This window comes from Scleropages formosus, chromosome 20, assembly GCF_900964775.1.
Source record: "Scleropages formosus chromosome 20, fSclFor1.1, whole genome shotgun sequence".
Lineage (NCBI taxonomy): Eukaryota > Metazoa > Chordata > Actinopteri > Osteoglossiformes > Osteoglossidae > Scleropages > Scleropages formosus.
The window spans coordinates 16306002-16323057 of record NC_041825.1 but is presented as its reverse complement, the minus strand read 5'-3'; the positions used below and the strand labels follow the sequence as shown (position 1 = coordinate 16323057).

Genomic DNA, 17056 nt, shown 5'->3' with positions numbered 1-17056 from the left:
TCACCTGCAGGGGAATAAAAAATGATTAATGATACTTATTGACATTTTAACCGATACCCTCCAACACTTTCTTAGAAGAGCCAGACAGGTTAGTAAATATTAACAGCAGTGCGCCAGCAAAGAGGATCTGTTCCAGCCTCCTGAAATATATAAGTTTTTTTAAAAAAACTGTCAAAATCATGGCACCAGAACTGAGCCAGAACAGAACACTGCCATGTAATCCTTGGTACATTCAATGTCCTGTTAATTCAAAGAATGAAGTCAAGCAAGGGTCTCCATGAAGGGCTAGCGGAATGAGATTTATTAAGGAGCCAGGAAAGACCAACTTCTGCATTGAGTGGCCACAAGGTTCGTAGTAGTGCCATAGACATAATATACATTAGTTTCCCTAAAAAAAAGCCTCTTAAGGAACCTGCATGTTAATATTATTCGATCACGTGGTAAGGTTTCCCTTCAGAACAGTAACAGCCAAGATTCACAAGATGTCTTTGAAAAATGGTTACAATTTTACAGATATGCAGGTACTCTCACTGTTGCATTACATAGTATAAGTTGCTTATATCCATACAAACTTTGAGCAGAACTTCTAAATGAACTTCTTGGGTATGGAACAGGAAACTCACTGTAAAAATTTCATTAGTTTACAGGGACAATTGAGTTATACTTGCTACTTTATTCGTCTGTTATGCTAAAATAGAAATATTTCTCAGTTGAGAACTTTTTACAACTCTTCAAACAATCTTTGGATTTATTATTTCTCCTTTAGTTTTGGCCCTCTCAACTTTAATGACATTAATTTTAAACATTTAATTCATTTTCTGTGCATAGTTAAATATATGAAATGGAATGCAGTTTGAAGTTACAATATGCTAAATTGCATTTAAATGAATAGTGACAGAGCATTTTCTTCTCTGTTTATTTATAGTTTTAATAATGCAAGGGTAAGAAATAACCAAAATATGTAGCTATTTAATTCTTTGGAAATTTTGTGCATTAAAGCTTTTAGTTAAAAACTAAAAATAAAAAAGGGTCAGTAATTTTAAAAGCAAGAGCATTTCTGTGCTTTCAGGTAACTGTCACGTTAAATGGATCTGGATCAAAGATCAATGCTTATTTCTTTTTTCTGTTTCTTTATTTATTCTTGGGACTGTCATGATTGACAGACCCCAGCTTCATGTTTGGCATAAACTGGAAGAAGATTTTTGTGCCAAGATGTTTCAGACAGCTCTGCTATATTAGCACAATGTTTGGCCAACAGGCATGCCAGAGCCATTCTCTCATTTTAATGAACTTCTGAGGAAGAGATCCAACACAAATACTGTGCTATGGAAAATGTATATACCATACACCATACATCACTACCATATAGGTTTGTGTGTTAAAGTTACGGATAGAAAATGTATCAAAAAACTCAGTTGTGTTTAAGACAAAATGCTGGCATTTATTGCGTAATGGATTTGTCTATATATTTTTTAGCATATGGATTTTGAGTGTTGGATATGCCTGCAGAAACACAAGTCTTGGTAAAAACACAACTTTGTTGTGAGACATTTCGTCATATACATTTTCAATAATATTTCTTTTAAGCTTAACATTGCAATGGATGTCAGTCCAAGCAAAGCAATGTACGAGAAGAGAAATACCTTTGTCCTTCACTGTTAAAATTCCCGTGACATTATTTATAGCTGTAAGGTAGCCTAGTGGGTCTATTAGATTTGTGAATAAGACCAATTGCAGAGGAGCTGTTTTTATCTCAAGTAAGGGGATATGTTGTTCCTCCTGGATTAGCTAATTATGGCAGAAATAACCAGGTCAGGAAACTAAATGGATGTCACTGCCCAGTGAGACTCATAAACAAGCATTTAACCCGAAATGGCCTGTCTTTTCAAAATGTTGTTTCAAAACCTGTGTCTTTCCACTTATTATTATGCACAATATTAGCTTGAACATTGGGATGACTTTCTCACAATACAATTTCAGAAGTTCTACATAGATTCTATCACTTTCTGTTAATAGTATTAACATTCTGCTCTTCTGCCCCTCAGAAAATCTGCCCTGACTTCCTTGGGGCCGATTGATATAGATGATGGCTCCCAAGATGCCATAAAAAACTGCGTTCATCAAATGTCAGGAGAGCAGCGTTTGACAAGAGAAGGACGATGATTTATCCCACTAATAAATTAGTGGCAGACCACGAGTGAGGAGGCAACTGCTCCAGAGAGGACTTTGATTGAGTCGGCCATCCCTCTCGGCCAAAGTTCGGCAGTTGCGTGGGTGAACAACAAGGATATACAGACAGAAGGAGGAGGGAAGGTCTGTTGTGGTGATAAAGGAAGACAAGGCAAGTGATGAATATGAGGCCGGGATTGCAAAAATTTTTGTCCCAAGTAGAAGGTATCATGTAAAAATGTGAGCAGTACTGTTTCTGAAAGTAAAAATATTTTCTTTGTTCATTTTTGAGTATCCATTGCACAGCCAAAATTTTATAAACCAAAAATCATGAAACACATTAACATTCTTAATTATTGTTTTTCATATTTTTGATGCTTAAGAAGACAAACATTAACTAGGTTTTTACGTTGAGAGTCCAAAAAACAAATTTCAAAGACAAATTATTCAAAGTCTCATAAGCTACATTTATAAAACTCATCAATATACATATGTTATATATTCAGAAATGTCTCTGATGGATTTAAAAATAAATGCAAAGATTTATCCCCTCTATCTCCCCTTAGTCATAATATACATTTGACAGTATGCAGTTGCCAGAATGCATGAAATGAAAAATTCAGTATGAAGTCAGACCACAACATAGTCCTATTTACCCCCCAGGATGCTCAGCCTAAAAATAAACAGGACAAGAGATCTAAACTTAAACGTCCTTAACCATCAATGTAAATATGCTGAGAAAATTAGCTACAGTATAGTTTACATTTAATCAAGATAAACATACTTTTTGTAGTTTTATAGGCAATATATATTTTGTATTATATTTCTTTTTATGTGATATTAACAAGTTATGTTACCCAACTTCTTGAGTGGACATAATTATATTAATAGATATGTATTTTATCAAAACATTTAAAACATATCCATTCATTTTCATGAAGTTCTTGAGATACACCCTGGATGGGATGTCAGTCCATTGCAGTGTAGCCACACACATACATACTCACTCAAACATTCACACACTACGGGTAGATACTCTCTTGGGATGCTGGGCAGCTGGGCAGCGGCAGCAATTCGCATCTCCCAGTCTGCCATGAGGTCGCTACCTTATGATCAACTCATACTCACAGTGTTCTGTGTTGACAGCGTTTTTTTGGATACCCCCCCGCCGTATCTACGTTGTGTTTTGTGCATCCATCGTGTCTACGAAATGCCCATCTGTGTCTCCTGCTACTGGTGAGAAGAAGAAGAGGAAGGAAATTACTCTTGAGGAGAAACTCAAGATAATTTTCAAGCATGAAGGCAGTAAGTCCGTAATGGCCATCGCACGTGACCTTGGGCTTTCGCAATTGCCGATCTCAACCATGTTAAAGGATAAGAAGCGATTATGTTCGGTTGGTTAGCCATATTAAAAACATTTTCAACTTCCAATATTTTTGACTTACGATGGGTTTATCGGCATATAACCCTATCGTAAGTCAGAGGCTGTCTGTACACGGAAAATTTAGCTAGAACCCTGCAGTTCCCACCACACTAATGGCAAGTACAAAGGTGCGAATTGTAGCACAGAGATAATTTCTCACTTTTGGCAATAACAGACTGCTTACCATGTGTTTGCAGGTTTTCACTTTTTTATCAGTATCTGTGCCTGTTTGATCTTACATGGTATTTAAATACTTATGATCACAATGATGCACATAATTCCATATGATGCCACATAATGGTCATATGAGCTGTTTTAATATCCGCTGGCATGCTTGTAAAGTTCCATCACAGGACTTTACCATACCATAATATAATATAATTTAGCAGTCCAAATGTTAACTTTTAGGAAGAGAATGTTCAGGAAAAGTTAATTTTCTAACTTCACTGGGCAGTGACATTTCATATCCTAGTGAAGAATTGCATGGTACCACATATCTCATATTTTTTGCAAAAAAGTGTGATGCACAGCTAAAAAAAGTGATAAGAGCAGACAAATTGCATTGTTAAGTACATGTGCAAAATACTAAAACCACCTGTGACAAGCAAAAAGTATCAAGTACATTAGTTGCCTTCATTTCAGTGATTTTTTTTTCACATATTGTAATGAAAAATTCCAGTTCTTGTGCTTATGAACCACTCGTAATTTCTTCTATTTAAACTGTTATGTAGCCCATTGCTATATGAAAATCAAAGTTCAATTTACAGTTGTTCACGTGAGGGGTGTGGTGGTGCAGTATGTTTGGCCTGTGCCTGCTCTCTGGTGCGTTTGGGGTGCCTTGTGACGGACTGGTGTCCCATCCTGGGTATGTCCCCTCTCCCTCCAGCCTTGCACCTTGTGTTGCTGGGTTAGGCTCTGGCTTGCCACAACCCCGCTTAGAACAAGCAGTTTCAGCCAGTTTGTGTGTAAGTTATTCATATTATTATTTAACTAGCGGCAGCTCTAACCACTACACTACGAGTTGTCTGCTTAAGGTAAGGGAGCTTAATTAAGCAAATTAAAGTTCATTAACAACACTGATATGATAGTAGGCTGCATAAAAAAACATGAAGGCATAGAGGACAGAGACAAGACATTATTAATTAAGGAAGATTAAAACTATCACCACAGAAATACAGTCTGTCAATTCCCTACATCTAAATATATAAGTATAGTTTATTAAGTAAGAGGTAATAATCATTGGGGAAAGTTAAGAATAATGCTTCTACTGAACCTTACCTTGTCCCACTGTCGCTCTCTATCCAGAGTTATGATCACCATGGAGGGATTGGTTAGGTAGCCGTCATCATTGAAGGACAAGTCCCTGTGTTCCCATGTCACATTCAACATGTGTCTGTGAAAAATGACACATTTACAATTCATTGTTTGAGTTAGGAACTCAAGACTACTGAAGTGTCCCCTACAGCAGGAATCCAGATTTGCCACACTAGGCAATAAGTTCCAGGTAGACCAAATTACAAGAGTGCATGAGTGACATAAAGTTGGGTTTGCTCACAACTGTACCTACAATCATCCAAGCATCTACAGGGATGCAGGTGGCATTGGGCAAATACTAGTCTCCTCCAAGCATGTTACACTCTATGAAAAAGAGTACATTCTGTATAATGGGAGGGAGCAGGTGGCCCATAGAATCTATGCTGGAGGAGGTATGTGCCTCTGTTCACCATACCAAAGTTGGATTGGGTGCCTAGCTTCGAGGAGACTTAAAGTTGAGTAAATAGGTGCAAATAACTGGAACGGGAAATGGATAAGAAGCATTTCAGTAGCCTAGGTTATGCCAGGGTTCAGATCAGTACACAAAAGTAAAAGGCAGAGCAAATGCAATTTAGACCTTAAGTGACTTAAATACAAAGTTAAACACTAAGTTCATACTTTTCGAAAACAAGTACCCTGTGCTCTGGCAACTGGGTCACATCTGCCATGAGTGGAGCATATGAGATGGTGAGAGGGACATTTGCCACAGTTACGCTGCAGATGGTAAAGCCTTTTACGTTCTATCCATGTGTCCCTCGAAAGTATAATCACCCAAAGCCCAAAGATGTGATTAAAACACTCTGTAATGAGGGTAGAAGCTCCCTTGTGAAAAGATGATTTAACCTGGTAATCTCTGTAATCTCATTAGCAGATGGAATGACTGGAAGAAACTAAGGCTTATTTTCTTTTTTCTTTTCTTTTTTTTTTACAGAAAAGCAGTTGGGGGTTTACCAGCTTGCTAAATAGAAGGAAACTTTAAAAAGAAATGAATGGGATAAACTCTGATGGAGGACAAAGAGATGACTGCATTTGTAACATTTGAGTCTGACATTGCCTGTAAAAACTGCTGTTTCAACAGAAGATATTTTGCAGGTGAGTTTACCCTCAAAGTCCAAATATTTAAAACATTTAAAAGTCAGTGATTCTGAATGTTAAACACTGTTTCAAAAGCTTATCATGCATAATTTAATTTAATTTTAGAGAAAGCCTGTAAAATGTCACCGAAATAGTTCAGTGAATTCCAACATAGTCTTACATGTGAAACTAAATACCTTCAGCTATTGTGCAGTAACTTAGAGTTATTTTAATTGCAGCTGATTTTCACTTATGTAGGCAGACATCTGTATTGTGACTTTATTGCATGCAGATACAGAATTGTTCTTAGCTCAGTTCTTTCATGATAATATTACTACTTGAATTTATGTGGAGACACAAGTAAAACTATAATATTTAGGTGGCATAACCATATTTTGGAAATGACTGTGCAAAGAAAAACTCACCAAACATTGATCATTTGATTTGAGACATTTGAATAATGTGCCCAGTTGAACTCCCCAGCCACACCCCAGTTGAGTGAGAGATCACAAAAAAAGTGAGAGTAAGATTTAGCATGACCAACAATAAAATGTTTTTGATCCTTGCACAATCAAACTTCCTAACTCTTGAGTCCATAAGCTACCTGGCCTTAGCCAGTAACAATAACTGTCACATATAGTGTATACAACCAATTGCAGATGATCCTGACAAATTTTTACTGGCTGTCTAGGAAAACTACAAAGAGGAGTTCAGCATGCTGGAACACAGTCACACCCAACTCCAGTACTATCAACTGCAGCTGATTAAGTGATGAAGGTCAGGTATGGTATTTAAAAGAACTATTCGAGAGCAGGAATTTGTTGCACTTTGGATCTCAGAGTGCTGTGGATGCATATTGTAATGACCCGTGTTACCGAGAGTTGGGGCAGAAAAACGGGTCTGTTGTAAATAGTTGAATTATGGGTAAGATGTGAATAAAGTGTTCAACCACTGCAGAGGTTTCTGGGGAAAATAAAGGGGTGGCTGTGTTTGCTAGTGGCGAAAAGAGAAAGTGTGGGGGGCGCTAAGCAGGCTGGGAAGGCTGGCTAGAGGTGCAGGTCCTCGAGAAAAAGGGGTCCTTGGAGCAAAAGCATCATTTCTGATGTTCAGAACAGTTCTGTGTTCTAATAAATGTTTGCTATGAACACTGCCTGTGTGTCCTTTTTCGCCCCACCTGAAGCCAGAGCACTGCATGCCACAATATGTTCCTCAAAGCTCCTGTTCTGTTTATTATTTGTGTTGTATTGTTTGTTTGTTTTGCAAATAAAAAATGTCCATAACTCCACTCCGCATTGCCTCATTTCTGGTTGCTCCCTGAATCCAGCATGCCCAGAGTATGACAGGGATCCAGTCGTGATTTTTGCAGCAATGTGGAGTAATGAGTTCTGTAAGTAACTCTATGTCTGGGGGTGTTTAGATTCCACTCGGTAGGAAGTGGTAACCAGCATTACTAACATTTGTCATACCAGAGATGTTGTTCCGAATGGGTCCTGAGAATATGCATTAATTTGGTCCTCAGCTCCTGCAACACTTTGTATTACAAATGTTCGAGCTGTGAATTTTTGAAGATGCAAACATTTTTTAAATTTATTTCTAATTATATTTTGTTAACTTTTGTTTGGGTTCCCTTTCTTGACTTGACTTTTGAAAAATTTATTCGTTGCAGAGCAAACACCACATGTATTTAGTCGGCAGTTAAACACACCCAAGTAAAACACTGCTTTGCAGGAGGAATATGGTGGTGGATTAATTCCACTCCCTTCCACAGCATTCACAGCTTGTGCTTAGTGTTCCTAGCTGTCGGCATTGCCTAGCATTTCAATAGTACGATAACAGATGTATATGTTGATGGGATAAATGGTGATGAAATAGAAATTTGTAGAAACAGCATATTTTTGTGTTCAGTCTTTTTAAACAATAGTAATAAAAATGTTTAAATACAAGTGTTTCATATTTCTTCTTTATTATAGTTTATACTTTTACAAACGTACCTCAAAAATAAATGTTGCTATTTCCCTATCATTATGCTTTTATTTATTGTGCAGATAAAAAGCAAACAAAGCCACCAGCTGCTGAGAAATTTTGCATATTTTTCTAACTCAATAAAGGATAATAAAATAAAAGTTCTGCAGTGGATTGGCATACTGTCTGTGGAAAACTGTGACCCCACATAAGACAACATGATGAAAATTGAATAAATAAAAGCCTGACAGCATTTTTAAAAATACTTTACAGCTTTATCTGAAGTTTTTACACAACCTGGCCCATGAAGAAATTGAGGGACATCTGTATTATTAAGCTTTTATTGTGAGGCAGTGGTTGGATTTACAAACATATTTAGTTACAAGTAGAGTTCCCAAATGGGAACATTAGTTGAGGACAGAGCATATAGGGTTCTCTACAGGACTAAAAACGACTCAGCTGTGAAAATAATGCAAGGTTTTTCACCCTTTTTAAGAGGGTAGCTTGAGATAACCGAAATTACTTCATCCACTGACAACTGAATGTTCAGATTTGTTCAAGGGTAGGGGAATAAGGTGCTTATCAGCATTTCCGCTGTTGCCACTCTATTGATAGACAGATTGCCACTGCCCACAAAACTTTCATTATCCAGTATAATATTTTAAATAATATCCTGATTTACTGTGGTGATATACTAAAGCGATTTGCTGCAGTGTTTTAAACGTAGTTTGGTAAAAAGAGATTCGGGTAGTAAATATAATAACTCTTTTACAGGCTGCAACAGCTACTTTCCTTTTGTCCGTTGTAATAAAAGCTGTTTTGGCGCCTTTAAACTTTTGTCTGATAGGGTGCACAATGGAGGAAACGTGTCTCATGAGTTGGTGTGGGAGTTGTGTTTCAAGGTGGGAGCTGGTAACTGGTATAACAAGGGCAGCACTTTGGAGCACCTGGGCTGTTCTGGCATAAGTATGAATCCAGCTCAGTCTGTGTGGAGCTTGTATGTTCTGCTTGTGTCAGCACGGGTTTACACCAGGTGCTCCAGTATCCTCCCACAGTCCAACGACACGTACTTTGCGTGCATTGGCAATGTTAAATTACCTTTAGTTTATGAGCGTGTGCCTGTGCGGCTACTCTGATGGACTGGCACCCTCTCCAGGGTGTACCCCCCCAAGCCTTGTGCCCAGTGATTCCGGGGTTCGTTCTGTAGCACTGCAAATCTGACTGGATAAGCGGTTATCGAAAGCGACTGAGTGAGCGAGTGAGTGAGTGAGCTGGGAGAAAACAATGTAAAATGCAAAAACGTAAGACTGCTTTATAAAACTAAATTGCTTTTTCTCAGCAACAGCAGTCTCCAGCCCGGTGGAGACTAACCTGAACAGGGTGTTGTTGTTGGGATGTTGGATAGGGCTATGGCAGTCGCTGTAACCCTCTGGGACAAACCCCTGGTGTCTTCGGAAGCTCTCCACACCATTGACCACGATGGCCACCCCGTCCCGCACACGCTGACGTAGGCTCTTCTTCCAGCTGTCCGTAGCAATGCTGATGAGGCCCACGGGGAAACTGTCTGGGGGCATCACATCAGGGTTCCCCACAGCCAGACTGGGGATGATCCAGATGTAGCCTGGCCCAACCAGCCCAGCCTCTGTCGCCATAGTGAACAGGTAGTCTGCCTCCTCATGGGAGCAGTATACCAGCAGCACCTGGGCATCCACCTGCTGCAGCGTACGACGAGTGCGGATGTCGTCGGCCCCCTCTGACATCTCGAAGGTCAGTACATCCTGCAGCTCCCATAGGAAATAGCTGGTGTCCGTGAAAGAGCGGATATAGTCCGCAAAGGTCTCATAACCAGGATATAGGCTGGTGATCACCACAAAGTTACCCCAGTCATATTCCTCCATCACCTTGAACATGGCAGTAATCTGCTGCTCTATGGATGAGCCCAGCTGAAGAAATGTCGAGCCATCACCCTGCAGAAAAGAAGAAGATGGGAAAGTGACATGATTTTGCAGGACAGGTGACACAAAGTCTGACAGTTTGAAACCCCCATGGCAGAATAACGCTGCCATTAAATATGAATGATAGCTGTAAAAACGCTGGCAATTTTAGAACTGCATTAGCGTGTGATGTCTGTGCAACTTTGGGTCACAATGTGTAGGTAGTCACAATAATCCAACAAAGGTAATGTGATGACTGCTTCCTGAAGGATGCGCATAAATTTTTGCTACAATGAGATAAAAATGCTTTGTGTGACATTTAGTCCTCATTTTAATACAGAGCTGGTAAAACAGAGGTCACATCTGTTTGAAAAGTAACAACTTTTTTGAAAAGTCAAACTCAACACTAGTTGTCCTGATAGAAATGAACTGTGTTATCACTCAGTATGCCAGAAAAGAGAAAATTTTTAGAGACACATGTAGATGTAAAATTGTTTACCATTGATACATGCTATAACTGCACGATCGCTTAATAAACAGCAGTGGGAGGTTATTCCAGTTTCCTTGCCATCTGTGGGCCCCTGGTTCCCTTCCTGCACTAGCTAGAGTAACTTTGAGAAAAGCTTTGCAAAATTGCAAACATTTCCTAAATTTCTTTGCAAAAAGAACTAACAAACTGTCTAAATCTGTAATCATACATTGCCTGATTGAGGTATGAACAAAATAAAAATAATAGGAAATATATAATGAATTTGACATTTCAGTAGCAAGCAAAAGAGGACATGATTAGTGTCGGATTTCCCGTTAGGCACTGTAGATGTGGTGCCTAGGACCTACAAATTTTCAAGGGCCTACAAAGAAGGGAAAAAAACTTGACAATCAGAAAAAAAGAAGTATAAAAAGAATGTGAGACAGAAGTTCAAGGTAACAAAAACTTCAAAATTCTATTTCACAAGCATAATGCCAGAATTTCTAAAACTGTTTAACTTTCTGGAACTGTTTAACATCAAGAAGATTAATAATGTTGGGTGGTACACAAGTACAGATAATTTGGCAAAACAGTGGCATAAAGTTTGCAAGAAAACATTTAACGCTCTACCCATGAAATCAGAAAGACACGTGCGTGAATAAACATTCATCTCTGTTAAAAAAAAAAAATAAGAAAATAAGACAAATGCAACATTTTCACTTTACTTCTTATCAACCCTGCTAGTTTTTAACACACACACACACACACACACACACACACACACACACACACACACACACACACACAGGCTGAAACCACTTGTCCCAAGCAGGGTCATGGCAAACCGGAGCCTAACCCAGCAACACAGGGCACAGGGCTGGAGGGGAAGGGGACACACCCAGGATGGGATGCCAGTCCACTGCATGGGACCCCAAGCAGGGCTCAAACCCCAGACCCACCAAAGAGCAGGACCTGACCAAACCTTCTGCGTCACCGCACCCCCACTCCCCCCCTAGCCGCCAACATTATTATTAAATTATTTCTGACATTTTTATATATGCTTATTGCATACCCTGTATTCAAGTTTCTTTTATTGTTTAACCGCAATAAAAACATTTTGTTTATTGTAAAAAAAATGTTTATGGCCTGCAATTTCCACATGCACTTCATCAGATAGACAACGGATATACGGCTGGTACCAGAAATTCCCTATGAGATGCTGTGAGTGCAGAGAGCCTGCACTGATCTACCATTAATGAAAGGAATGATTTAAACACATAACATGCACAGCATTCAGTCCTTTACAAATGTGCTAGCAGAGTGCAAACAAAATATGTTAATTTTTCTCAAACTGTAAATCTTCTATGTCAGATTATATCACTCCACAGTTTCCAGCTTCACATTATGACAGAATAACTCTGTGGTCAATTATTTTTGTATCAGCCTGATAAAATACATTGCAAGAGATAAACAGTAGATGTAAAACTTGTGCAAAGAAATGGAAATTCTAAAAAGAGGTCAACTAAATTAAGAAAATATTTCAAACATATTTTTGCCCATTGCAGTTTGTCTCCTGGAGCGTGCACTGCTTTTTTGTCCAATTATTTTCCAGCCAGGATGTCAGCAAAAAAACTTAATTGTACTATTATATCCATCCAGTGATTTAGCTTAATTCAGCAAAGTACATGTAGGGCACTGGTTTCTATTACCCTTGAAGTGTATTTCAGGGTGAGACACTGTAGTCCGGTTCATACCGACAAACGGCAGTTCAGTTGATTCAGTCTGTTTTATTGCTTCTGCTCCTCAGTTGTAATAGATTGCAGTTTGCCCTGATCACCAGGCATCTAATCCTTTTTTTTTTCCTTTTTGCTAAAGGGGCAAACAGTCTTTAAATGCATGTAAAAGACATATCCATTTTATGCATCAAAGAAATGTAATAATCATATTAAAATAAGTTTTATGGGAAAATTTTAAATTATTCTTTAAATAACTTAAATTGGGATATTTTCAAACTCGTTTTAGCCTAAACACGTAAATCCATCATCTAAATATGCTCTAAAAAGATGTCAGGAATAGGGGCCAGAAGTGTATAACATTTGTGGATTTGGTGGCATGTAGAGAATCGTGAAAAGACCAAAGAGAGGACAGAGGCTACCTATCTGTCAGATTCAGAGACGGGAAGGTCTACAGCACAGACATTTCCAGCATTTACATTTACAAATGTTTATTTGGCAGATGCTTTTCTCCAAAGTGAAATAGAACTCAAGGGAAACAAAACTGCATTTACCAGCAGAAAAAGACCGTTAGATACAGATGCAGCTCACATTGTTTATTTAAAGGATGCTTTGATTACTTTTGAACAGCAGCTTGCAGAAGTGAGATTCAGTCAGCAGTGACCAAACCACCAGGCAAAGTTAAAAAAAAAATCACACATGGTGCCTGCCAACCTCCTGGGTGGTTCCAAAATCCACAAACACCCACAGTACTATCATGACATGTAATTCGAACTTGAAAAAGTTACTAATTCATTGTTTTCTCCTCTGCCACTGGTAGCACTAAACTGGCCTAAATCTGTTGCTTTGCCCTTCTGCAAATATAGAGGAAAGTCATTATCAAGCAGCTCAAACTTTTTCTGAGTCTTCCTTTTTACTGCTCCTGACCTTGACAGATCAATGATGGTCTAGCATATATCTCAAGGATTTAGGTCTGACAGCCATGTTCTGAGTAAGACTCCAATTCCTTCAATTGATTTTCTGTAAAGAAAACAATGCACTCAATTTTGCAAATATTACTGGCAATGTCTTACTGGGTGCCATATATGGCAGCATGGCACACCGTGCTGGTGACACACATCTCCTGGGCTACTTGTTTGGGCATAGGACTGAATCTGGTTTAGGGTGTGTTCTGTTTGCGTGATCTTTCTGAGTTAGCAAAGACGTGTGAAAGATGCTAACTGTGAAATGCTTCTGAATCCTCTCTCTGAATGGTTGTAATGAGTTGCATTTGGCTTAACAACATTTACATGATTTTGGAAAATCATTAAATTTTCCAAAGGCATGCTGTTCAGATTCCCCCATAGTGTGAGTGACAGAGGGAGAGAGTGTGTTCCACTGATGTATGGATGAGTGACCTATTGTACATAGTGCATCTAGCAGTGTAAGTCACCACGGTGAATAAGGTGTGTGGGCTGATAACACTACATAGAGTTCGTTGGAAGTCGCTTTGGACAAAAGTGTCTGATAAATGTAAATGCAATGTAATGTAATATAATTTACCCCATCAAGCTTATATATACACGATCTTACTCGCTAACATGGCATCTAATCAATAGCTGTTTGTTGTAGGCAGGTTTGTGGCAGTCTAGAGCTGTTGGAGGAAACCCACGCAAAGATGGGCAGAACATAATTATTCACATTTCTCAGCTTTATACGTTCAAATCTGAGCCAGTTTTCAGGTTGGAAACGTTAAACATGATTTTTCATAAATTGTGTCATGTTGTATTTTAAAAATAGACACAAACAAGTTAAGTTTACAGTCTACACTCCACAGTTTAGTCTAATTAGTTTAATTATGAAGTGTGCAGTAATGTTCATGCTCAGTGTCTCACTGTATTTAGTGAGGTAAGGCCACCATGTACAGATTAATTCTAATACATGGTGTGTGTAATTGCAAATAGTTGGACAAATGAAATGTCTTGCTTACTCACTTGTTTTAATACAGATCTGCAACTACATAGAATTAACCCAATAAAATACCTTGCAGCATAAATGGATCTGTTATTATAAGCAGCGCTCCTGCTGTACAAAACTGTGGTTGTAAATTGTCTTGCCTTGTCAAGGCTTTTATAGTACGAGTCCTGAATTTGATTTGATGAGTGGAGAAGTGAACAGGGATTTTGCTCAGCAGGAAGTGCTGTCATCTTAGAGATGTGCAGTGTGGGAGTCAGTCCGGCTGAGCCCTGTCTCCCCATGTCGGGGTGGATTTCCTCCAGGGACCCCAAGTTTCATCCCATAAGGAGAACGAAGTGATGTTTTAAATTTTAAACAGTTTTGTGCAGAAAAATTACTGACTCATTTATTTTTATACGTTTACATTTACATTTATTCATTTAGCAGACGCTTTCCTCCAAAATGACGTACATCTCACAGTTACATACAGTTTGTTTCTGTACGTAACATACAGTCACATATACAACACGCATAACATACGTACTGCGGTTACATACAACATAGAGTTTTTATGCCAAATTTTCCAAAGAATATTATACATTAAAAGAATGTTAAATATTTTTATGTATAGAAAAATATACATACATCTATATATATATATATATGTATACATACACTCACCGGCTACTTTATTAGGTACACCTGTTCAACTGCTTGTAAACGCAAATATCTAAACAGCCAATCACATGGCAGCATTTCAATGCATTTAGGCATGTAGACATGGTCAAGACAATCTCCTGAAGTTCAAACTGAGCATCAGAATGGGGGAGAAAAGTGATTTAAGTGACTTTGTACGTGGCATGGTTGTTGGTCCCAGACGGGCTGGTCTGAGTATTTCAGAAACTGCTGATCTACTGGGATTTTCAGAGGGTTTACAGAGAATGGTCAGAAAAAGAGAAAATATCCAGTGAGCGGCAGTTCTGTGGGCAAAAATTAATTGTTTATGCCAGAGGTCAGAGGAGAATGGCCAGACTGGTTCGAGCTAATAGAAAGGCAACAGTAACTCAAAATAACCACTCATTACAACCGAGGTATGCAGAAGAACATCTCTGAACGCACAACACGTCGAACCTTGAAGCAGATGGGATACAGCAGTAGAAGACCACAGTGGGTGCCACTCCTGTCAGCTAAGAACAGGAAACTGAGGCTACAATTCGCACAGGCTCACTAAAATTGGACAACAGAAGATGGAAAAAACATTGCCTGGTCTGATGAGTCTCGATTTATGCTGCGACATTCAGATGGTAGGGTTAGAATTTGGCCTAAACAACGTGAAAGCATGGATCCATCCTGCTTTGTATCAACGGTTCAGGCTGGTGGTGGTGGTGTAATGTTGTGGGGGTTATTTTCTTGGCACACTTTGGGCTCCTTAGTACCAATTGAATATCGTTTAAACGCCACAGCCTACCTGAGTATTGTTGCTGACCATGTCCATCCCTTTATGACCACAGTGTACCCATTTTCTGATGGCTACTTCCAGCAGGATAAAGCGCCATGTCACAAAGCTCAAATCATCTCAAACTGGTTTCTTGAACATGACAATGAGTTCACTATACTCAAATGGCCTCCACAGTCACCAGATCTCAATCCAATAGAGCACCTTTAGGATGTGGTGGAACGGGAGATTCGCATCATGGATGTGCAGCCGACAAATCTGCAGCAACTGCATGATGCTATCATGTCAATATGGACAAAAATCTCCGAGGAATGTTTCCAGCACCTTGTTGAATCTATGCCACGAAGAATTGAGGTAGCTCTGTAGGCAAAAGGGGGTCCAACCCGGTACTAGCAAGGCATATCTAATAAAGTTACCAGTGAGTGTATGTATACATTTATAGTTATATATTTACAGTATATATGTATATATTCATATATTTGTATATATTTATATAAAGATATATCTAAACTAGTGGGGGGTGCACTGGAGCAGTGGGTTGGACCAGGTCCTGCTCTCCAGTGGGTCTGGGGTTCGAGTCCCCCTTGGGGTGCCTTGCGACGGACTGGCGTCCCGTCCTGGGTGTGTCCCCTCCCCCTCCTGCCTTGCGCCCTGTGCTGCCAGGTAGGCTCCGGTTCCCCGCAACCCCGTATGGGACGAGCGGTTCAGAAAATGTGTGTGTGTGTGTGTGTGTGTATCTAAACTCATGGTAACAGAATTTTGTAAATTGCCAGTACCATATTTTATAGGTGCAGAGAAGATATATATTAATGCCAGGTTATTGTTGTATTCCATAACAAGTATTTAGATTGCATGAGTTTTTCCTTTTTGTGTAATAATTTGATATATTTATTAGGTAAGGATGATTCAAGTGCAATTTCTTGCTCTTCAGCAAGCAAGACATGGCATTTAGTTCTCAGCATTTCATTTTTAATTATTGGGTAACTACCCCAGGATGTAGAATTAACTAAAAATTCCTGCACAGTAATATACATAGGAGCAATATTGGTAGAATGTGCATTTCAGATAACTAACCAGAGCTGTCCAACGGGTATTGTTCAGATGTTAAACCAGGGGTATTCAGTCCTGTTTCTGGAAGTTATTCAATTGACCTCATTATTTCCCTAAGTGGGCTAACTTTGCTTTTCCCTCTTGGTACTGGGGTTGTTGTGGTTAAGACAGAGCTGAAACACTTGCAGTACAACTGCATGCCAGGACTAGAACCAGGGCTGGGAAAACTTGTACACTGAATTTTTCCGATGTATTCCTGTACCTTTGTTTTTTATTTTGGATGAATAGGAGATACTAAGTAGGAATTAAATTAGTGGCTAAATGGCCCTGAAACATCATTATTTGTGGTCCGATTAGCAGTAAGAGCCTAATCTGTAACTGCCACAAAGTGACAATATGCATGAACTGCAGGATTTATTCCTTCAGGTCCACTGATCCAGAGTTCAGATCAATATTTCAACTGAAAATTAAATAAAAGGGTAAGTCATAGCCATATTTGAATTCCACGGTATTACAGTGTCATTCTGGCTAAAAGCA

The 17056-nt window shown here is 39.0% G+C and overlaps 1 protein-coding gene across 1 annotated transcript in view; it reads right to left on the bottom strand.

Moving 5' to 3' along the window:
* Nucleotides 1–17056, bottom strand: part of grin2cb (glutamate receptor, ionotropic, N-methyl D-aspartate 2Cb) — a 61620-nt gene that overhangs the window by 20928 nt on the left and 23636 nt on the right. Inside the window, exons 3-4 of the mRNA XM_018761380.2 lie at nt 9314–9909; nt 4871–4985 (exon numbers count right to left, since the gene is read on the bottom strand). Coding sequence (XP_018616896.2) covers nt 4871–4985; nt 9314–9909 — 711 coding nt within the window. The remainder of the gene's footprint in view (nt 1–4870; nt 4986–9313; nt 9910–17056) is intronic.